This window comes from Eutrigla gurnardus (assembly GCF_963514095.1).
Source record: "Eutrigla gurnardus genome assembly, chromosome: 21".
Taxonomy (NCBI): domain Eukaryota; kingdom Metazoa; phylum Chordata; class Actinopteri; order Perciformes; family Triglidae; genus Eutrigla; species Eutrigla gurnardus.
The window spans coordinates 7,910,062-7,933,167 of record NC_139932.1 but is presented as its reverse complement, the minus strand read 5'-3'; the positions used below and the strand labels follow the sequence as shown (position 1 = coordinate 7,933,167).

The following is a 23,106-nucleotide window of genomic DNA, read 5'->3' as shown; positions in this document are numbered from 1 at the left end:
GTCCCTCTGAGGGTTCTGGGCTTGTTGGCCCTGCGTGTCTTATTATTCTACATATACTCCCCCTCCTCTTCACATGGTCTCCGCCAACCACTGTCCGGCTGTATCTCTCCTTTTCTTTGTGGTCTCTCACCCTCTCCTCTCTCTCTCTCGACTACTCTTGAATCTCAGAGTTCCAACTCCAAGGGTGTTTTGTTAAGTTGCAAAGTAGTCGTGTCACCCTGGGTGTAAAAGCCAGGTGCGTCAAGTTATGGATTAGCACCCATGCTTGCTGGTGTGACCCTTGAAGTAATTAAGCAGCAAAAGAGAAGGCGGCTGAGTGAGCGGTGCTATGTAAGTTGGCCTGAATCAGGAGGTTTACATAGGTAACAGTATGTCTTGGCTGTCTCAATAACTCAGTTTGTGTCATTCCACATCCCTCCGCTGTTAAAAGAGGACGCTGGCTGAAAAAGGTTTCCACTAAAGGATCATTCCAACTTATTACAACTTGCTTATGGCCATCATTTCCATTCGTTCTGACAACAATGCACTCAAATTAATCGTTGACATCAGGGAAAACGGCGACATGGCAAGAAACACAGTTAGACAGGGTATAAATAATCAAGACAGATTATTGCAACTACTTCTTCACCCAAAATATTACTATTGTCAACTACAAAGTTCCTAAATAGCACTTCCCATATTTGTATTTTGTATTTTACACCAACTTCATTCTAGCAATGTTGCCACATTCCCAGATATCAGCAATTAACTTTCAAATTCAAAGTTATTACTACCAATGGGAATGATGAATCACATAGATTGAGTTTGTTCAGTTGTCTTGGAACTTGTTTAAATTCATGATTACGATCACTTTGCACCGTCAGGATCAACTAAAGGGGATCAGAATCATGAAGAGTAGTGATTGTTTAGTCAGCTACTGTTTCCAAGGTCAAGACTGAACAGTGAAGCTCAAAGAAGTTGTATTGAACTGGAAATGATCGTTTAAACGGATGCAGATTGTATTAGCAACCGTCTCTTTACAAACTCTGCCATGCAAGTTGTGAAACCTTCCCCGTGCACTGATTCTGGCCAGTGTTCTCCTCTAACAAGGTGTTCCCGGTGACACTGAAACAGCCTTCCTGTGTTCCCCCGTCTCTATTCTCTGTACTCCCTGGTCTGTGGCGTCCACAATGCACTCAAATCGTGTTGCCGCCGTTATCCACTCAAAACTAAGACTTGTTTTGAGTGCGTGATACATGGCTTTCTCTTCTGAGGACGATACTACAAGTACAAGTGCTCTGCTTGTGATCTCACTCATACCGTTGAGGAAGTCTAATCCTGTGGCACATGTTTCCTTCACACTCAAGCTGGAAAAGAGGAGTTTTAATAGCAAGACTTAAAGCTGTTTCCCTCTCACTGTCTCCCCCTACAGTCGGACCCTCGGCAGTGCAGCGGCTGGACAGCTCCACGGTGAGAACCTACTCCTGCTGATTGGAGGAAGAGAGGGACCTTAAACTGTACGCTGTATGTAACTCTACACAGACTTCTCGCTCTGTCCAATACACCGCTTTCTTCAGCACTCAAAACAGATACTGGATTGTTTGTCCCGTCGACTTGGCGACGCCTGTGCAGCGTTTTTGCCAGGTAGCTGTGATGAGGCGACAGGAGACGGCAGGGCTAGCAGCGAGACATGGCCTCACACTGATGTCTCCACTTTCATGTCTGTCCAAAAAAGATGATGAGTCTGTTTTAGTTGAAGCTTTGGAGATCTGCTTCAAATATATGATGAGTTCATTACCTTTAACAAGCACTAGTTTACAAAGTTAATTTACATGAACGCAGCATCTAGTCTGAAGCAAATAGGAGCAAAGCAAAACACTGAATGCTGCTTCAGATGTGTCAGCTGATGGTTATGTTCAAAACCTGCAGACCTCATTTTTCAATACTCCATAAATGGTAGGTAAATCATATGCCTGCCCCCTAAATTGGCTCCCAAGTTTAGTAAACTTCGGCATCGTCTTTCGTGAAAATGTCATAACAATGACAAATTGCCATAAAAAAGTAATAAAAAGTCAAAGTTCATAGTAGTGCATGTCACCAAAATAAATAAATAAAAGAAAATGATACTGTAGAATGCCACAAGTCATAATATCAGTCATATAAAAGTCTCAGCATAGTGAGTCCTATTGGAGTAGTATTGTATACTCCAAATTTTTCAACACGTTTTAGAATCTGTTTTTATTTTTTGACACACTATGCAATGACCTTTTCTCGACAGACTACTTTGACCTTTTGACATATTATGCTATGACTTTTGTAAAAAAAAAAAAAAAAAATGTTTTATGCTATACTGAGACTTCGACATACTATTACTTACTCTACTAAGATTTTTTATGGCATACTATTATGTCATTAAAAAACAGCATGAAAATGTTTGGTAGTGTCACTTGCATGATTCTAATTGTTGGTACCTCTCAGTATACTCACACAGTGACTCAGGCGTTACAGGAGGTAAGGCTGCCATCAGTGCATTTACAGGTCTAGGCATCGGGCTGCAGTAAGTACAACAGGCAAGAAAGGGCTTTAGTCCGAGAGCGGCATCATTACAAGCCTCAGGAATAAGTCATAAGTGCTGAGGTTTGAGACACAGTAGACAGATAATGATATCATGCTCTGACTGCTGCAGGGTTAACAGATCAGCTGAGAATGTTAGGAAAATAAACAACAGCTCAGGGGAGAGATAAAGGGAAGTAAAAGCAGAGGGGGGAAGGTTTGTGCCGGTTTAGTTACATCTTTATAACATCATTTTGTGTTTCCAAAAATTTTGCTCATCCCATGAGGTACCCTGTGGGCTGTTTCTAAGGCTTTCATCAGCTTATTTTTAAAAGTACTCCCACATAGCAAGAAAGACAGAATACAGGGCAAAGTTCAGTGAGACCAAAGGGTTGTATTCTGTACAGTACATATGCACGGGAAACAAAAACTGATTATTTACTTTCAACACACAGGAGAACATTCTTAGCTTCCAGCTGCTGCAAGATGTCGCCCAACAATGAATACAGCGAAGGATTTGCATAGAGGCAACCAAAAAACACCACCACTGCTACTTTCTCACTTCCTTCACCTGAAACTCAACTTTTTCAAGATGGTTTACAAATCACAGAGAAAGTCACAGTTCTCAAGGATGTGACAGAAAAACACCAATCCCTAGGTGTTTTCATGTTTTCTTTAGAAACCGCACCATGAACAGTGATTTAAATAAAACGATTCATTCTGCTCTCTTTAGGTACAGTTCTGAATGGAGATCAACTAGTGGAGCTGCTGGACAGGCCAACCTGCCGAGGAACAAACCATTCTGACGACACGCACTGCCAAGAAGCCCTGCTCTCCTCTCTGACCCCCCTTCCTGACCCCCCACCTCCTCCCTCTAATATGGGCACCAGATGCCGGTGCTAAACTGTCCTGCAGGCTGCCCCGTTGTCACCATTTCTACCTTTTACATGTACAGTAACTTGTCAAAGCATAATGTACTGTGTATTTCTTCTACAGGAGATGTGTAGGTTATCTGTAAATAAATATGCCATTTTTTAATATATACACACATCTGATCTATGTATAAAAAAAGATATTCAGAGTTTGTGCAAAAAAACGTCCCTGCCACCTCATTTAGTGGACCATAGATTAATATATGCTGCTCTTTAAACTGTCTCCATATTACCCTGCCCTCTCTAGATCATTTTGTACATATGGTTTTATTTTTTCATTGTGCTGATGATGATGATAAACCTGTGCTGCTCCATAGAGAGAGAGAGGAAGAGACTTGATGTTGTGTGAAAACCCGCCCTCTAATGGTGTACAACAAAACACTGAGCCCCATTTCTGGCACCGACTTCATTATCCTTTCTTATGGGCTCGCTGTCATAAAAAGGAGCATTTTAAGAGGACATGTCAACGCACTGGGACGACATGACGAGCACTTTGATACAACCGCATCAACTCAACGGACTATTTAGTAGCCACGGACACAACGAGATGCCACTGCTCTCCGAAGTTGCACAAAACTTCTTCTCAGAGAACAAAAAAAAAAAAAGAAAGCAGGACGTCGTTCACAGAACCTGTCAATTGTTGTACTGTATGTTTTTGTCAGGCAATACATTAACACAACGGACAACTAAACACACAGCCAAGCTGGCCTTCTCCCCCCGACCCTCAGACACAACGTTAACAGAACAGCGGAAATAACTGAAAGACAGACTGCTTTAGCCCATAGTGTGCGTAGAGTATATATGACCATGTTGAAGTGAAGTAACATTTAATGACAAACCTGTTGCTTGCTGTGACTAACATTAGTGTAACTCTTTGTTTCTGTCAGTTTCCAGGGTAAATCTACTGTACAGCCCTGTTATCTGTCTTTTAGTTATTTCTGATGGACGGCTCATACAAGTCTTACGTTTTTTTTAGTTTTTTTTTACATCTTCAGTTTGCACGAACAATGAATCATTTTTATTTTGTGCCCATTTTTTTTTATTTATTACTTCTTGTACTTTGATCAAAACTAAGTGGTGAGCAAGCAAATTTTCATTGTCAATTAAAGAAAATACTGTCAGTGAATAAGTGTTCTACATTATTTGTTCTTTAGAATTCAAAATGTTTACAGCTCAAGGGCATCATTTTAGACTTAAAAGCACTGTACCTTGCCTCTGCTGATTAATTATGAAAAAGCCTGTAGGACAGTAAGGGTTTTAGATTATTATTCAGATTATACAAATAGACTTAATATCAGACATTAACACTTAGCACAGAGTAAAGGTTGCTGGAAATGATGTCTACCTTCAGAATAATGACAAATGTATAATACTTCCAAGAGTCCAATACCCCCCAGTGCACGGCATGGCCATGCTTGCCAAGAGGGTTTGTGTTGCCAAAATGTATCCAACCTCATTTTTCTTTATTATCCAATAAACGTTCAGGCTCCGCGAGGTCCCAGGGCTTTTTCTACCTGCCTCTCGATGTCTTTGAACACGTCTGGGTCCTCAATGGTTGGAGTTATCTGTGAAGGAAAACAAATCCTTTGTGATTTTGCTCAGATAATAAAGCTAATTAAAACAATCATCCAAAGTCCAGAACAGCCATAAAAAGCCAGTCAAATTTTTTGAGAAAAAAAAGTCATACTATGGCATGTTGAAAATTCACGAAAAATGGCAGCCGAGTTAATTCATGAAAAATTATTAAAAAGTCATAAAAATCGCTCGTATCGCTTGTTGCGCCAAGTCTGAGCATGTCGAAAATTCACAGAAAAGGGCAGCCAACAAAATTCATGAAAAATTATTAAAAATGATTAAAAAGTCATAAAAACTGCTGGTTTCGCTTGTCGCATCAAGTCTGAGTGTAGTGAGTCCAAAACGGTCATAAAAAGCCATGGTCAAATTTTTGAGGGAAAAAAAAATCATACTATAGCATGTCGAAAATTCACGGAAAAGGGCAGCTAACAAAATTCGAGAAAAATGATTAAAAATGATTAAAAACTGCTGGTTTCGCTTGTCGCGTTAAGTCTGAGTGTAGTGAGTCCAAAACAGTCATAAAAAGCCATGGTCACATTTTTGAGGAAAAAAAAAAAGTCATACTATAGCATGTCGAAAATTCACGGAAAAGGGCAGCTAACAAAATTCATGAAAAATGATTAAAAAGTCATAAAAACTGCTGGTTTCGCTTGTCGCGTCAAGTCTGAGTGTCGTGAGTCCAAAACGGTCATAAAAAGCCATGGTCAAATTTTTGAGGAAAAAAAAAGTCATACTATAGCATGTCGACAATTCACAAAAAAGGGCACCTGACAAAATTCAGAAAATATTGTAAAGAAATATTAAAAAGTCATTAAAATCCCTTATATCGTACGTCAAGCATAGTCTGAGTGTAGTGAGTCCAAAACAGTCATGAAAAGCCATGGTCAAATTTTTGAGGGGAAAAAAAAAGTCATACTATAGCATGTTGAAAATTCACGAAAAATGGCAGCCGAGTTAATATATTAAAAATTGATAAAAAGTCATAAAAATCACTCGTATCGCTTGTTGCGCCTAGTCTGAGTGTAGTCAGTCCAAAACAGTCATAAAAAGCCTTGGTCAAATTTTTGAGGGGAAAAAAAAAGTCATACTATAGCATGTCGAAAATTCACGGAAAAGGGCAGCTAACAAAATTCATGAAAAATGATTAAAAATGATTAAAAAGTCATAAAAACTGCTGGTTTCGCTTGTCGCATCAAGTCTGAGTGTAGTGAGTCCAAAACGGTCATAAAAAGCCATGGTCAAATTTTTGAGGGAAAAAAAAGTCATACTATAGCATGTCGAAAATTCACGGAAAAGGGCAGCTAACAAAATTCGAGAAAAATGATTAAAAATGATTAAAAACTGCTGGTTTCGCTTGTCGCGTTAAGTCTGAGTGTAGTGAGTCCAAAACAGTCATAAAAAGCCATGGTCACATTTTTGAGGAAAAAAAAAAAGTCATACTATAGCATGTCGAAAATTCACGGAAAAGGGCAGCTAACAAAATTCATGAAAAATGATTAAAAAGTCATAAAAACTGCTGGTTTCGCTTGTCGCGTCAAGTCTGAGTGTCGTGAGTCCAAAACAGTCATAAAAAGCCATGGTCAAATTTTTGAGGAAAAAAAAAGTCATACTATAGCATGTCGACAATTCACAAAAAAGGGCACTTGACAAAATTCAGAAAATATTGTAAAGAAATATTAAAAAGTCATTAAAATCCCTTATATCGTACGTCAAGCATAGTCTGAGTGTAGTGAGTGCAAAACAGTCATAAAAAGCCATGGTCAAATTTTTGAGGGGAAAAAAAAAGTCATACTATAGCATGTTGAAAATTCACGAAAAATGGCAGCCGAGTTAATTCATTAAAAATTAATAAAAAGTCATAAAAATCACTCGTATCGCTTGTTGCGCCTAGTCTGAGTGTAGTCAGTCCAAAACAGTCATAAAAAGCCTTGGTCAAATTTTTGAGGGGAAAAAAAAAGTCATACTATAGCATGTCGAAAATTCACGGAAAAGGGCAGCTAACAAAATTCATGAAAAATGATTAAAAAGTCATAAAAACTGCTGGTTTCGCTTGTCGCGTCAAGTCTGAGTGTCGTGAGTCCAAAACGGTCATAAAAAGCCATGGTCAAATTTTTGAGGGAAAAAAAAATCATACTATAGCATGTCGAAAATTCACGGAAAAGGGCAGCTAACAAAATTCGAGAAAAATGATTAAAAATGATTAAAAACTGCTGGTTTCGCTTGTCGCGTTAAGTCTGAGTGTAGTGAGTCCAAAACAGTCATAAAAAGCCATGGTCACATTTTTGAGGAAAAAAAAAAAGTCATACTATAGCATGTCGAAAATTCACGGAAAAGGGCAGCTAACAAAATTCATGAAAAATGATTAAAAAGTCATAAAAACTGCTGGTTTCGCTTGTCGCGTCAAGTCTGAGTGTCGTGAGTCCAAAACGGTCATAAAAAGCCATGGTCAAATTTTTGAGGAAAAAAAAAGTCATACTATAGCATGTCGACAATTCACAAAAAAGGGCACCTGACAAAATTCAGAAAATATTGTAAAGAAATATTAAAAAGTCATTAAAATCCCTTATATCGTACGTCAAGCATAGTCTGAGTGTAGTGAGTGCAAAACAGTCATAAAAAGCCATGGTCAAATTTTTGAGGGGAAAAAAAAAGTCATACTATAGCATGTTGAAAATTCACGAAAAATGGCAGCCGAGTTAATTCATTAAAAATTAATAAAAAGTCATAAAAATCACTCGTATCGCTTGTTGCGCCTAGTCTGAGTGTAGTCAGTCCAAAACAGTCATAAAAAGCCTTGGTCAAATTTTTGAGGGGAAAAAAAAAGTCATACTATAGCATGTCGAAAATTCACGGAAAAGGGCAGCTAACAAAATTCATGAAAAATGATTAAAAATGATTAAAAAGTCATGAAAACTGCTGGTTTCGCTTGTCGCATCAATTTTGAGTGTAGTGAGTCCAAAACGGTCATAAAAAGCCATGGTCAAATTTTTGAGGGAAAAAAAAGTCATACTATAGCATGTCGAAAATTCACGGAAAAGGGCAGCTAACAAAATTCGAGAAAAATGATTAAAAATGATTAAAAACTGCTGGTTTCGCTTGTCGCGTTAAGTCTGAGTGTAGTGAGTCCAAAACAGTCATACAAAGCCATGGTCACATTTTTGAGGAAAAAAAAGTCATACTGTAGCATGTCGAAAATTCACGGAAAAGGGCAGCTAACAAAATTCATGAAAAATTAATAAAAAGGATTAAAAAGTCATAAAAACTTCTGGTTTCGCTTGTCGCGTTAAGTCTGAGTGTAGTGAGTCCAAAACAGTCATAAAAAGCCATGGTCACATTTTTGAGGAAAAAAAAAAAGTCATACTATAGCATGTCGAAAATTCACGGAAAAGGGCAGCTAACAAAATTCATGAAAAATGATTAAAAAGTCATAAAAACTGCTGGTTTCGCTTGTCGCGTTAAGTCTGAGTGTAGTGAGTACAAAACAGTCATAAAAAGCCATGGTCACATTTTTGAGGAAAAAAAAAAAGTCATACTATAGCATGTCGAAAATTCACGGAAAAGGGCAGCTAACAAAATTCATGAAAAATGATTAAAAAGTCATAAAAACTGCTGGTTTCGCTTGTCGCGTCAAGTCTGAGTGTCGTGAGTCCAAAACGGTCATAAAAAGCCATGGTCAAATTTTTGAGGAAAAAAAAAGTCATACTATAGCATGTCGACAATTCACAAAAAAGGGCACCTGACAAAATTCAGAAAATATTGTAAAGAAATATTAAAAAGTCATTAAAATCCCTTATATCGTACGTCAAGCATAGTCTGAGTGTAGTGAGTCCAAAACAGTCATAAAAAGCCATGGTCAAATTTTTGAGGGGAAAAAAAAAGTCATACTATAGCATGTTGAAAATTCACGAAAAATGGCAGCCGAGTTAATTCATTAAAAATTAATAAAAAGTCATAAAAATCACTCGTATCGCTTGTTGCGCCTAGTCTGAGTGTAGTCAGTCCAAAACAGTCATAAAAAGCCTTGGTCAAATTTTTGAGGGGAAAAAAAAAGTCATACTATAGCATGTCGAAAATTCACGGAAAAGGGCAGCTAACAAAATTCATGAAAAATGATTAAAAATGATTAAAAAGTCATGAAAACTGCTGGTTTCGCTTGTCGCATAAATTTTGAGTGTAGTGAGTCCAAAACGGTCATAAAAAGCCATGGTCAAATTTTTGAGGGAAAAAAAAGTCATACTATAGCATGTCGAAAATTCACGGAAAAGGGCAGCTAACAAAATTCGAGAAAAATGATTAAAAATGATTAAAAACTGCTGGTTTCGCTTGTCGCGTTAAGTCTGAGTGTAGTGAGTCCAAAACAGTCATACAAAGCCATGGTCACATTTTTGAGGAAAAAAAAGTCATACTGTAGCATGTCGAAAATTCACGGAAAAGGGCAGCTAACAAAATTCATGAAAAATTAATAAAAAGTCATAAAAACTGCTGGTTCACAGTCACAAAAATCCCTCGTATCGTATGTCAAGCATGTAATAAAACTGTTGTAGTTATCGTATAGCTTTCAATACAAAATTACAAACTAATAGTATAGAATTCCATAAAAATGGCAAAGCATGGCATGCCATAAAACATTCTGTGAGAAAAGACATAGTATATTATTTCATACAAATGTGTAATTAAACATTTTCTTATAATATTTTAAATTAGTATTATATTATAATATAGTATTACTAGTCTTAGAAAAGCCACAGTATAGTATACCCATAAAAACTGAGTGAGAGTGGAGTTTTGGCCATTTTTACGTGAAGCCTTCCTATTGCAGCGTATCGCATTCTCTTTCTACGGTCAATGCACAGTTCAGAGTGCCATTTTCTTTTGAACTCATCCAACGGCCATGGTTAACATTCATACTAGTTCACTGGTTGCATCATACCTTGTAAGGCTTGCCGTTGACCAGGTTAGCTAAAGAGGAGCGGGGGATCTTGCCAGAGCGCGTCTTTGGCAACCCTTTGACAAAAAGCACTTTCCTAAAGGCGGCCACTGGTCCGATGGTGTCTCTCACAAGCTTCACCATCTCCTTTATGATCTCCTCTTCGTTTTTCTGCACGCCTGAGACACAGAGTGCAAGATGCAAACATCATCAGGAATTTAATTTGGGTTATGGTCTTGGATTTTGTGGGCAATTTTACTTCATGAACGTAAAGGAGGATGAATCACCAAAAAAACGGATGTGCTACCAAGAAGTCACATTGAGTAAATATTCAAAATTTCTCCGGGCATGCCTCACCATTCTTGAGTACACACAGGGCCAAGGGGACGACACCCTTCAGAGTGTCCTCTAGACCCACCACAGCACAGTCCCCCACTGCAGGGTGCTGCAGAACGGACTGCAACACACACACATGATCATGCATCACAACACCACGAAGAAGAGTGGGGGGAAACCTTCCCGTGACGTGCCCTGAAATCACTCTCCTACCTCTTCCAACGCTCCGGCTGACAGCCTGTGACCTGCCACGTTGATGACATCATCAGACCGGGACATGATGTAAAGGAAACCCGCCTCATCCACAAAACCCGCATCCATGGTGTCGTAATAACCCTGATGGAGGAACACCAACGAAGGAGAGAATATGACTACATTTTTATTTATAAGGTCTCTCTATGGTTGCAAAAAGCCAAGGTGCTGTGTAATTAATCATTTCAACACTAGGGGGCCACCTTTTACCACATACTCACTCCCCACTACTGCATTATTGATGCAGTGTCATAAAAAGGACAGAACTTCCAACAAACACAATTGTTCTTTATTATTATTATTTCATTACCAATAAATATCCAAATTCGAGGGACTGATGACTTGTCTTACTTGGAACTTAGTGAAGTAGATCTCCTTGAACAGATCCCGGTTCTGCCACAGCGACAACGCTGCACCAGGTGGTAAAGGTAGTCTGAAGGGAAAAGTGATGTTTAGTGACATTCAAATACTCCTCTTTATGTTTCTACCATAACTATACAAATGAGGAAAAGCGTGATTCCGGCTTTTTATGACTGCAGCAAAAATTCACACGCTCTTTAAATATTAACCAATATTATGAGAGAAATGATATCCTAACTCAGTAACTGCCCGTCACACTGGTGAGGGCTTCCAACCATGACACATGACACAGTAACACAGCTGTCCCCGTCTCCACAGCGCCACCTGTGGTCATCCCCGTCTGCAGTGAACATGTGAATTCCTTGGAAATCCCCCGTGTTGGCGCCGAGTCAGGGAAACGGGGAAACGGAGTTGGCGAGTGATAACAGACAAGTAGCAGGATGGAAGATAAGGCAGCACAAAGGGCGAAGGGGTGGGCTTTGATGAAGTCCACTTTGTAGCGGCAGCTCTCGAACATAAACTGGCAGATGCGAGCTGCAGCGTGAATTATTAAAATGAATGTCTGAATTTGATTAGAGCGCTGTCCGTCACATTGTTAAAGGTGACTGCACGTGTGAGTGACAGAAGAAAAAAGGTAAAAGCACACTGACAGAGCTGCGAGCACTCAGCTTACCTCACCACAATATTTCCCAGGGTTCTCGGCGTCACCTCCTGCATGTCATCATCGATCACCTTGACTAGTGAAAAGAGAAAAGCATGCAATTTATATATTCAGAGGTGGTTCATCACCCACTGGCAAACTGAAGGGAGCCAAAAATATGAAATGCTCTGCAGGGAAATACAAGCAGTTGCATTTCTGTTTTATATTATTTGTATTTAAAAGGCAATTCTGGCAATCAAACAATGAGCAGAAAGTGAAGATAATTGCTGGGATGTGACTCACCATTGTAACCTGGAACAGGTTTGCCAGCCTGGCCTGCAGGTGGCGTGAGTGAGTTCCCCAGGCCGATGCATGAGGAGGTGATGGCTGAGCCCGTTTCTGATGAGAGAGAGACAGAAAAAGAAAGTCAGAAAGTTTCCGTCTCTGGATCTATGTAGTGTGACGCCACGGTTTTCACACCAGCTCATCCGGTTTTTGGGGATTTTCTGCTTTCAGCGGAAACTCTAAACCTTCTAGTGCCGGGCCGATCAGAGGAGCTGGTGTGGTGTTGAGGTGCTTTGCCTCGGTGAGCGGCGTTAACCTACATTTTGCAGAACTATGACAGCTCCTATGGGCTCTCCTCGACTCTGCCGCCCCACTGTGCTCCACATACAGAAGGCTCTCCTGTCTGTCAGCCCATTAGCCCACCCAGAGAAGGAATAACAGAATTGATCCGGCTCAGTAAGCGAGATTACATCAGAAATCACACCGCAGCAGAACAGCCCACGATCAGCATCTGCCTTCTGTGATCAAATTAAATTTGAAAACTCCGCCTGAAGGAACACTTCTGCCTTTTTTCCCCCCACTGACGTCGGTTTCCTGCTGGAAATACAAAAACAAAGACGCAGCTGAACGCTTTCTCCCGTCTGTCAAGCTTGTGAGTTTAACGTAAAGCTACAGTTAATAAAAACAACTTTTTGTAATATTTGTCATATGAGCCGACGGTGTGAGAAATGGGTAAAAACGGGAACACAGTTTGACAGTCTGATCGAGTTCACCGGCGGTGATTGACAGCTACGTTAGACGCTTCTCAGCTCTGATTGGTTGTCGTAACGGGAGAAACTTCGGTTTCACGCACCCACTGTCAGGACAAAGTGACAGTTTGAGCAAATATGACAAAAGTTATAGCTTTACTTAAGTTATGTCTCAACTAACAGGCATGTGTTATGGATTATTAACCTTAAAGACAGGACTGAGAGCCGCATTGGCTGCTCTATCAGATGTGAATACATTTCAGGAACCAGCAGTACAGTTAAAAATAAAAGGCAATGGTTAATTCTTCTCATCCAACATGCACAAGCTTCTCCTAAAGGTAAGCAAATCATATACTCCATACGCAGTTCCTGTCATGTTTTGTGCTCGAGTCTCTGTATCGTGGCATTTCTCCACTGTTAATATGCAAACTGCACAATGTATACGGTTTCCACCACTAAAATATGCAGTCACTGACGGCAGGAGTGACTTGTCTTCCATAAGGGGCGAAGGCCAACGGCAAGACATACAAGCCAGCAGCGCTGCTATGCAAATGGCAGCTCAGTCGGTGCAACGGTGAGGAGCGAAAAATGCATCTCAGACTCCTCATTAAATCTTGACAGAGAGCTGCAGCGACAGAGGACTTCACGCCCATCAGGAGAGAGAACCTGGCCACCAATCTGACCCGACAACGTGTTAACTTGTGTAAAGTTTGAGTTTTCTTGCAAACAAAGTTTCTGTTTACATCCATCAAAACACTCCGTCTCCATCCTAGAGGCCTTACAAACACATCAAATGTCTTTCCTTCCTCATAAAAGATTCACAAATCCCGCAAATCCATGTTTGTTTTTGCACTGCTGCCACCCGTCAATCAGAGGAATAGTATGATCCATCGACATGACCGTCTCCTGGCACGATGCGGTCGCTGTGTGTGTGTGCACGACAATGAACTAAACTAGGACACAGAGAAACATTGGTACGACTGGTCAGACTCCACAGGTTTTAGGGAGAATCAGGGAGTGTGATGTGATCCCGTCTTGGGAAAAGGAGGAGCAGGATGTTCGGATCAGGAAATACCTGATAAGGTAAAGGCTGAGGGGACTATGGGACACGGATACGGATATATAGAAACGTTCACACGGCTACAGAAGCTCTTCGCCTCAGTCATCAGTGGCGGGTAAGTCACTCCCTGCAGGGTTAAAAGCCCGTCACTGTCGGCAGAGACAGCATTCAGCATCAGTGATAGAAAAAAAAGGACTTATTTATTCCATTCCCGCCTGGTCAGGGAGCAGGGTCATGAAAGGGTGATGACAGACCCCCTGCTGACCAATCATGCCCTTTGCTTCCCCCTCAGGAGCACACTACTGCAGCGTTTATGACATCTGAAAGGAAGCAGAGGGGAAAGACTTACTGTAAAGGAGAAATAGTGAAACCTATTCCCTCTTTCTGAAAAAAAGATAGTGTTGCATTTCAAGGTCAGTCTAATAACAGACAGATCCCAGCCAGGTCAGTATTTTCAGATACTTTAGTATTGGTGAAGTTGTGTAGAATCACTTTGTTGTGAATAATTAAACAATTTAAATAAACAAGTCGACCCATGATGAGATCATCTCACCCACTTACAACAACAAAGCCATTATTGGTTCATACAAACCGGTTTGACCCCGATGGGCCGGTTTAAAGCTCTACTGAATTGCGTGTCGATTAGACCTCGACACGCCGGCTGAACCGCGTTGGCGTGAGCGGGGTGTTTAAAACCCGGCTGTTTACAGCCAGGACTCGCTGGCTGGGACTCGGGCCCCGGGCGAGTAAATTCAAAACCCCCAAATGAAAAAAGACAATATAATTGGACCTTGACATTTTACAAGGCATACAGGGAGACAGTGGACTGGCTGTGCAGCTTTCAGGCATGAAATCAATCCATTACAAAGCAGAGCCATCTCAATGAAAATTAGTCCACTAAATTGCACTAAAGCGTTTTGTCCTCACATTTGCATGAGAGATGGTGAGCTGACAAGAGCAGCACTCGGCTACTAAAGGCTGACTCAGAGGTTTGGAGAGCTCCTCTCTCAGCCCACAACAGGAAGGTGTCATAGATCACAACAGGAAGGTGTTATAGATCACAACACGGCACACAAGGGATGGGATGATAGAGGATGATATAGGATTTAATCGCAGATCAGGATAAAAAACACAATAAGAATCGGAGTGATCGTAAATATCAATACGAGTGACATAAAAAAAGCTGTCTAGCTTGTTATCATGGTAGAGAAGTAAAAAAATAGAGCCTGATTTAATAAATACAGGTAGCATCATGTGATAACTTGCACATTGTTGCCATTTTATAAAAATGTATTTATCCTTTATTTATGCAGGGAGGCCTCATGATTTATAATTTCCTTATTCAAGGTTGTTTGATAATTTTTTGTTTATCTCATCTGTGATGCAATTAAAATATGTTTCTTAACACATTTAACACACCCATTTCTACAACACACCGTGGCTAAAATGGAAATAATCAAAAAATTATGAAAACATTTTACGTCCCTGAAAATATTGCCTGGCATTTGTATTATATTATTACTTCTATAAGCCGACATGAACCCTTCTTAAGTAAAGATATCACTATTTAAAAAAAATAATCTCATCCAATCTCTCCGAAAAGTGTCTATTTAAGGGTTTAAGGGCTGAAAATATCCTGGAGGTGAGACAGACATAATACGTCCAACTGCTGCTATTCTGGTCACATTGTGATTAAATATGCTGGATAAGAGAGGGAGACTGCAGGCGGAGACAGGTGAGTGAACGCTAGAGGGGAGTGAGGAGGAAACACATCGCCTGTGATGGTGTCGATCACACACACACACACACACACACACACACACACACACACACACACACACACACACACACACACACACACACACACACACACACACACACACACACACACACACACACACACACACACACACACGCCGTGGGCTTGTGTCTGAATGACTGGTGGTGAGTCTTTGGCACACACACACACCCACAGAAAAAAAAATAAACCCACACTGGTATCAGTGTTCCTCTACTCCACTGTCTTCTCCTTTCTCTTGTGCTCCTTCTCCCTCCCTCACGCTCTCGTTGCCTCTGTACACAAACAAATCAATCTTCCTTCGACCTGTTGGAGATGAGCTTGGCCGGCGAGAGGCATCCTGAGTGTGATGAATGGGACGCGGGAGGGGGAGGGGTGTTGGAGGATGCTTCGGAGGAGTGGGATGTGCAATACGGTGCCACGCTCATTACTAGTAGCATGTGAGTGTTGGGGAGGGGGAGGGATGGCACTCTCTATTCTCTGCAACTCCTCAAACACTCACTGCTGTTCACTTCCTGCTGAAAGGGATGAAACAACTGTGTTTGACACACAATATAATGCTGCCAGTCCACTCTGTGTGCAGGGCCGGTGCACCGAGACACATAAACGCCATATGGGAATCAGGGATGTTGGCTAAAGAGTGGGGATGGGGTTGACCAGGTTTAGAATATGAAACGTGACATAAAGGACAAAAAAGGACAATCACGTGAAAATTCAGAGGATAGATAAGAGGCGGAGCAGTTAGACTTTCACATGGTTTCCAATAACTCTGTTAAGCGCCAGGTATTCCCCTTGGGAGTTAGTGGAGACCAAAACGGAGCTAAAAGAAGATTGAATTCAATTTGATTTATTTAGCCCAGAATCACAAATTTGCCTCGGAGGGCTTTACAGGCTATACGCCGTGTAACATCCTCTACCCGGGAACCTCCATCGAATGTGAAAAACTAATTACTAAAATGACTTTGAACAGGAGAAAAAAAATAACTGAAGGTGAACATCGGATTTGTATTCACCAAGTGATCTGAAAATCAACATCTTATAGCTAATGTGCTGGTCGACGAGCCAGAATACAATAGAAAATGTCACTAAATATTTAGCAATGAGTGGGTTTCTCATTTCACTTCATCAATTTTGACTCTTTTGTTTTACAACAAATCCATTTTAATTACGGGTTTTAATGCAACATAACAGCCAAAAACAAGGGGGGTGAATACTTCTGCAAGGCTCTTAACATTCCTCTTCTATGTACAAACAAACGCTGGAAACGGCACCGAGTCCTCCAGCTTTTCGGATCTCGGAAGGACAGCAGGGAAGCTAACTACTAGAGTAGCCGCTAACACACACACCCACACAGACACACACACACACACACACACACACACACACACAGCAGATTTGCGCCTTAATGTGTAAACAACATCCCGGGCCACAAATAGCCACGGGGTTGCTTTACATCATACATATGCGCATCAGGGATAGTGGTTGTCCTGGTGACGTGTGGTTGCCAGGGTAACTCAGTCCGGAGCTAAACAAGATAGCTGACCCAAGGTCAATGGGAAAAGACGATGTGGCGTCGGAGGATGAGAACAGACGGAGAGAACACATTGTTTTTGTATTTTTTGACAGGGTTATATTGTTTTTGCTCCCCTCGGATGAAACCAAGCATCCATCCTCCACATATAAAACCTTACTGTAAAGCATTCACTGTGGGACGCTTTAAAAAGGGAATTATGAATACGACTTTGGCAGCATTCAATTCCAATACAAAACAACGTCTATCTTTAAAGACAGGTGAACACGGTGTTATTCATTTCCCTGCCTTTTTCACGAACAAATCTCCCCCCAAACTTGTGGGATTAGTTCTGCTAGGAGTCTGTGTAAACAACACGACATAAACAGCTCAGGCTAAGACCATCATTGGCAGTCTGCTGAGGAGCCCAACACGAGTAGAAACCACAGGGTTGGTTAGCCAAGCCTTGCTGATTGGGCTCAATGTTGAAACGAAGGAAAAACAACAATTGAAGAAAGGGAGGGTGAGAGAGGAGGGGGAGTTTAATGCACAGGGAACCAGAGGAGGCTGCAGTCACTACTAAAGCTTGGTGATGCTGCCCTGCAAAGACAGACATGACGACGACACCACCATGTATAACACGTGCACACGTTTACAACTCGGACTCTTTGGAGGCCATCTCTCTCTACCTGCCGTGTCACATTTCAGACGGTTGCTTCATGCGCTCAGAGCCGGTTTTATGCATACAGATTCACTACTTAACTCGCTAATGAAAGCAAGACCACTTCTTGTGCCTCAGAATCCTCGGCGGACAAATAACATAATGGCTCAGAATGAATGCGGGTGGGTTCGAGCGGCGATGACAGCAGCCCCCCGGTAAACAACGAGGTGGAGGCGAATGTGACACCTCAGCACTCGGAGATGTAATTACAGGAGCTGTGACATCTGCGCTGCCGTCTCTGCAGCTATGAGACGAGACCAAGCGAGCGCCCAAGCGTCTCCCAGAGGGGACACGAATAACCATAGCGACAATTTGACTCAAATTCTTTTCTCATTGGGGGTGTGTTTTTAAATGAGAACGTAACAGTTTCAGGTAGCAAAGAAAAAACTATTTTGTTCATTTATTTTGAAAATGATTAACATTCAACAGTTGGCTCATTGGCCATAATTCTTACTTTAACAATTAAGGCACTCAAATACTGACATATTGTCGATAAAAGATAAATCAATTACCAAAATGAATCACAGAGGTGTCATGTAAATGTCACCCAATTTGCCACGGCGATCAATAAAGATTGTGTAATCCTTCGTCATAAGACTCTGACCTCTTGTATTACAACACACACTGAGGGAGAGCGACACATTAGTTGCTACTATATCTTAAAACAGAAATGATATGTTGATTTTGAATGTATGACCCTTTAAGACAGCAGATATCCATGAAGGTAGTGTTGAAATGTCTATTTGAAATGAAGCAGTCTGGTCATGTTTTTGTGGGTGAAAATTAAATGTCTAGTTTCAAATATACTGAACTTAGCTTTCCCGTATTAAGACACAAAATGATTCCAGGCTAACCTACGTTCATTTTCTACAAGATTGTGGAACCGATGTGTCAAGTTGAGGTCAGAGCACTGCTAGTCCAGTTCCTCCACACTGAGCTGGAAACAATGTTTCTTAATGAAGGCTGCTTTGCATACAAGGTCATAATTAAAGAGCTTTCCTCCACACAATGGAAGCTCCCTGTTGTCTAAGGCACCACTGAGCGCTGCAGGTTAAGCTCGTCCTTTATTGGGGCTCAAACCACATTCAGCCTGAGACGAGGTTTCCACAAGTGTTAGTGTTCTAACTTTAAAAAAAGGTATAACACAGCTTATTTGTTTCTTCCTCAGGCTGGAGATCAGTTCAGATCAGTAAAACCACTTCAAAACTTAAGAGTTCAGTTCAGCAACACAGAATTTGAATTTATAGCAACTCTTCTATAAGAATACCAAAAAAGGAAGGTAAATAAAACACAATTGACGTATACTTTCTTTGTGAGTAGCTGGTTGTAAAATGATCCAGAGTTAATGAGGACTGCAGACTGACTCGTTAACGGACTGTTGAACAGGGTTTGGTGCCGTCGATGCAAAAGCTACTTCTCTTAATTAGATCATTTGCATTAGTTTCTCGATAGAAGTAGCAACAAATTGACCACTGAGAAGCTAATTGTGAAAAAGTATGGTGCAGGTTGATTATATTAGCACTGTGAAGGTAATACGAGATGAGATTGCTGGTTTGGGGTTAGGATTCCTCATTAATCCCAGCTTCGTGTATTGATGTGCTGAGTGAGTGGATGCTGGTTAAAAGGGGTCTTTTCAAGGAGGCTGTAAAACTGCCCTCACAGACACTGAGGCTCTGACTTTGTCTCTGAGTGGGAGGATATGCGGGGAACAATTCGAAGCCAGCATTTGGCAAAACCTGGAAAACTCATTTGAGACGACAGGTGCTCTGAAGAGGTCCAGTTCTACTTCTTTCACGGTAATTCCCTTCTGTGTAGAAAGGCGTCAGCTGCCAGTCGGAGGGAGTCACAGACACAAAGACAAAAGGAGAGAGACACCTAAAACACTGCTGAACGTCCATTCGCCACCACTCGCTGGTGATGCAGACCAAACCCTGCCAACTGGAAACACACATTTGTTGCCAGGCAACACCAGTGACATCAGCAACCTTCATCCCCTTCCACCTCCCCCTGCACTTGGCACTTGGCTCTTAAAATAGCGCTCCTGTTATTACCAGGCGTCATATCGGAGGGCCGCTTCCTCGTATGGAGATGAAGCGGAGGTGAGCAGGGCTGCAGGTGCGTTGTGGTCTTAGTGTGTGTGTGTGTGTGTGTGTGTGTGTGGGGGGGGGGGGGGGGGGGGGGGGGGATGTGATGAAGGTAAAGGGGAGAGATGGAGGTTTGGTGTCATGTCTGGGGCTGAGGAGACGCGATGAGTCAGCATGTATGATGACATCGGGAGGCTGAGAAATGATCGAGCCCTCTGCAAATGAGAATAACGAGCGCTTCCCCTCCGCTTCGTCAGAAAACCCGTCTCGCCTTGCACCAGCCGAGCGTCCCAGAGGGGAAACTAATCACCGGTCAAATTAGCGGAATTCTGAGCCGTGAGCTCGTTAGCACAATTAGAAATGTTTCCAGAGAGGAAATTTGCCGCTGACGGAAAAAATGTTTGACAAATATCACGGCCAGTTGGCGCCGAGACAAAACCATTTATCTTATATACATTTATTCTGCAGAAAGTCCCCTGAAATCCAAGCCGGCGGGAAATATTTTCGATCTAAGGACACGTGACCTCCCCTCCGCTGCAGCTCGCTCCGCCTCCCGATAGGACGTCTCCTGACAGCCATCTTTCTTTCGTTTGTTTGCAACCCGGCCTTGTGCAAGATCTCGGGAGTGAGTGAGCACCGTTTGTGCGATGCCGTTTACAAAACAGCGGCGCTGCCATGTTGTCAGCGAGGTCTCTGGGGGACGGGTGGGAAACGATGCGAAACAAACCCTTTATGCACCCGCCGCAGCTAATGAACTGCTTCCAGTGTCGGGAGACGATGTCAACACATAATGAATCAGATGATGCATCTCTTAAAGAACAAGGGGAGCGCGGTTGGATCAATAAAGAATTGTACGGTGGTCTGATGATGCAGCAGCTTCACGCCGAGGAGCTGGGGAATCAGAGGCAGGCGTCTGACGCATTTTAATCAAACATCCAGTCACAAATATTTTATTTAACCATCCACTTACAGTGAACTCAAAGTGATTGCATGGTTCTTTTCCACTCTCACACACAATGGGATGCCAACTTAAGGAGCAACCCTGAGTCCCCCCCCTCCCCCGAGCCCTTCCGACAATAAAAGGTATTAACACTGAATAACCACAAGATTTCTCTCTCGTTCAAGGATTTGTAATTCTTCACCATAACACAAGGCTAAAAACTAGAAAGAAACAAAAAAACACTATTGATTTCACTCTTGAGCTGTGTTTTGCCAGAGATTTTCTATGTTGCTGCCCCTGGAGGAACGCTACTATTTTACTTTGAAAGCGCTCTGTTCACCTACTCTTCCCGTCATCGCTCATGGTGTCTGTTCTCTCACCATCGATTACAGCTTTGGATGCTGAATATTACATTACAGGACTACGAGCACGCAGCCCAAATGATTGATGAGCGAACTGCACCGCTGATTGATTTTGTTCAATTTCTATCTATTTTGCAGGTGAGGTACAAGTGAAAGGACAGATCTATCAATATTAATAGTTTTTTTTGTATTTTAAAAACTGTGTGAGAAAGGGAATTAAAAAGACTGTCCTAAGTTTGAGGTGAAAATAAAAGTGTTTATTCTCAGTTTGAAGCCACAAGATGCGAAGAAACTTTGCTTTCGGGTGTTTTGGCCGTAATGAGTTTCTCAAGGAGGACTCTCCTCTCTGTGATGCTCATTTCGGAGTAAACGAGCCTTGAATGTTAAACCGCGCCGACGAAGTCGCGTCTCTGCTGCTGGAGGGGAAGATGAAGGAGAGTTGTCAAGGGGGCCGACATTGTTAAAAGTCGCCTGATTGATGTGCCGTCTCCAGAGAGACGTCGAACAGAGTATCACGGCACTCCCAGCAGGCCGACGGTGACCTCGGTGCACGCGGGCGGAAACGGTGGACACGCTTCTTATCTTATGCTGACCTTTGATGCCTGCGCGTCAAGGATAACAATGATACATTTAGGGGATTTACTTCCAATAAAGTTATTATTCAAATCCGTTTTCTTCTACCTTCTGAACAGCTGGGCAGTGGCGCCCCCTGCTCTTACGCTGACGCTACTGTTGCCGCCGCTTAACTGTATTTATATGTATTATGCAGATTATTGCTAAAACAATATTTCAGTCTTCCATGATCAATGTAACAGGGCTAAACCAATAAAATGACTGTAATTAAGCATTAATTATGAATAAAAACATAATAATAACATGATAATAAGCATTATAAACAATAAAATTACTGTAATTAAGCATTATTATGAATAAAAACATAATAATAACATGATAATAAGCATGTTGACATGCTGGCAGAAGAAATCAATACAGTAGGTCCCCTATGACTGTTGGTGCTACAGGTTCCCGGTAAACAAGCCTAGTCTACGTCAGGCTGCAGCAAAGCTTGTAAGAATGATGAATAATGGTTGGTTTTAGACTCTTCTGGAAACCTTCCTTAAAAAAAGGCAAACACAACACCGACAGGTTCCTTCTGTAACGTCACAAAACACCGACAAACTAACAGGGATTCATTGAATATGTATGAAACATGGTGGAGCCTCTTGCGCCCGGGCATCTGAAGACAAACTGCCTCGGACATACAAAGAGAAAGTGAGTGAGGAGAGAAGTGACCCGCTCGACCGTGAAATAGCGGAGAACGCATTTGGATCGCCACGCTGGCCGCCAGCTGCTAGTTATTGAGTTTAGCAGAGGGGAGAAGAATCCAATGGGATTCACACATCCACACAGAAAACAAGAGGGCGCCAGTGGTATTCTCAAACTCAATATATCACCTGCATAGGATGGTCTCAAGTGTGACAAGACTGTGTGTGTGTGTGTGTGTCTGTGTGTGTGTGTGTGTGTGTGTGTGTGAGGAAGTGAGACTGTTGAGTTGCTTAACAAGCATCCTTTGTTCTAGCAGAAGGAAATGTTATCTCACGAACGCTGAAGCTACAAAGAGCAAAGATGGAGTTCAGCGCATCGAGCCTGGTGAGAGTTCAGTAACGTCCATCCATCTGCACCGAGAGCCAGAAGCGATCTAAAGATGGAGGTGCAGCTCAGGAGGAATGCAACACATACGCATAGTAAACAAGTCAAATCAGGCAGCACCAAAAAGTCTGCAACCGTCATAATCTTGTGTTTGCTTTTCTTCTAAACCCTTGTAAACATTGTAAACATGAGTTTATGGTCTCAATCTCTAGATTAATTTCTTCTTCCATCCAGCATGATGTTCATTTTGTTACCAGCTTCACACCAGAATCCAGATGGATCCAGATCCAGTAAGGGTGCTGCTCAGAGTGTCGCTCTTAATGTTCACCAGATCCACCCGTCGCTCCTCCACAGTCCAAATATGGTCACTTCCTTCACTGGTTGCAAAAAATC

General features: G+C 41.8%; 2 protein-coding genes across 5 annotated transcripts in view; one reads left to right on the top strand and one right to left on the bottom strand.

Moving 5' to 3' along the window:
• The window catches only part of ppfia2 (PTPRF interacting protein alpha 2), a 139,171-nt gene extending 134,581 nt beyond the window's left edge, over positions 1 to 4,590 (top strand). For 2 of the 4 annotated variants that reach the window (XM_084038233.1, XM_084038231.1), the window contains 2 exons: positions 1,412 to 1,503; positions 3,266 to 4,588. In XM_084038233.1, coding sequence (XP_083894359.1) covers positions 1,412 to 1,470 — 59 coding nt within the window. In that variant the 3' untranslated portion in view covers positions 1,471 to 1,503; positions 3,266 to 4,588. Of the gene's footprint in view, positions 1 to 1,411; positions 1,504 to 3,265 lie in introns of all 4 variants that reach the window. The other 2 variants (XM_084038230.1, XM_084038232.1) reach the window with 2 other exon arrangements.
• Positions 4,591 to 4,798: 208 nt separating this feature from the next.
• acss3 (acyl-CoA synthetase short chain family member 3) overlaps positions 4,799 to 23,106 on the bottom strand; it is a 37,004-nt gene continuing 18,696 nt past the window's right edge. The window contains exons 10-16 of the mRNA XM_084038234.1: positions 11,858 to 11,953; positions 11,588 to 11,651; positions 10,906 to 10,987; positions 10,516 to 10,638; positions 10,324 to 10,423; positions 9,970 to 10,145; positions 4,799 to 5,029 (exon numbers count right to left, since the gene is read on the bottom strand). Of these exons, the coding sequence (XP_083894360.1) occupies positions 4,946 to 5,029; positions 9,970 to 10,145; positions 10,324 to 10,423; positions 10,516 to 10,638; positions 10,906 to 10,987; positions 11,588 to 11,651; positions 11,858 to 11,953 (725 nt within the window). The 3' untranslated portion in view covers positions 4,799 to 4,945. The remainder of the gene's footprint in view (positions 5,030 to 9,969; positions 10,146 to 10,323; positions 10,424 to 10,515; positions 10,639 to 10,905; positions 10,988 to 11,587; positions 11,652 to 11,857; positions 11,954 to 23,106) is intronic.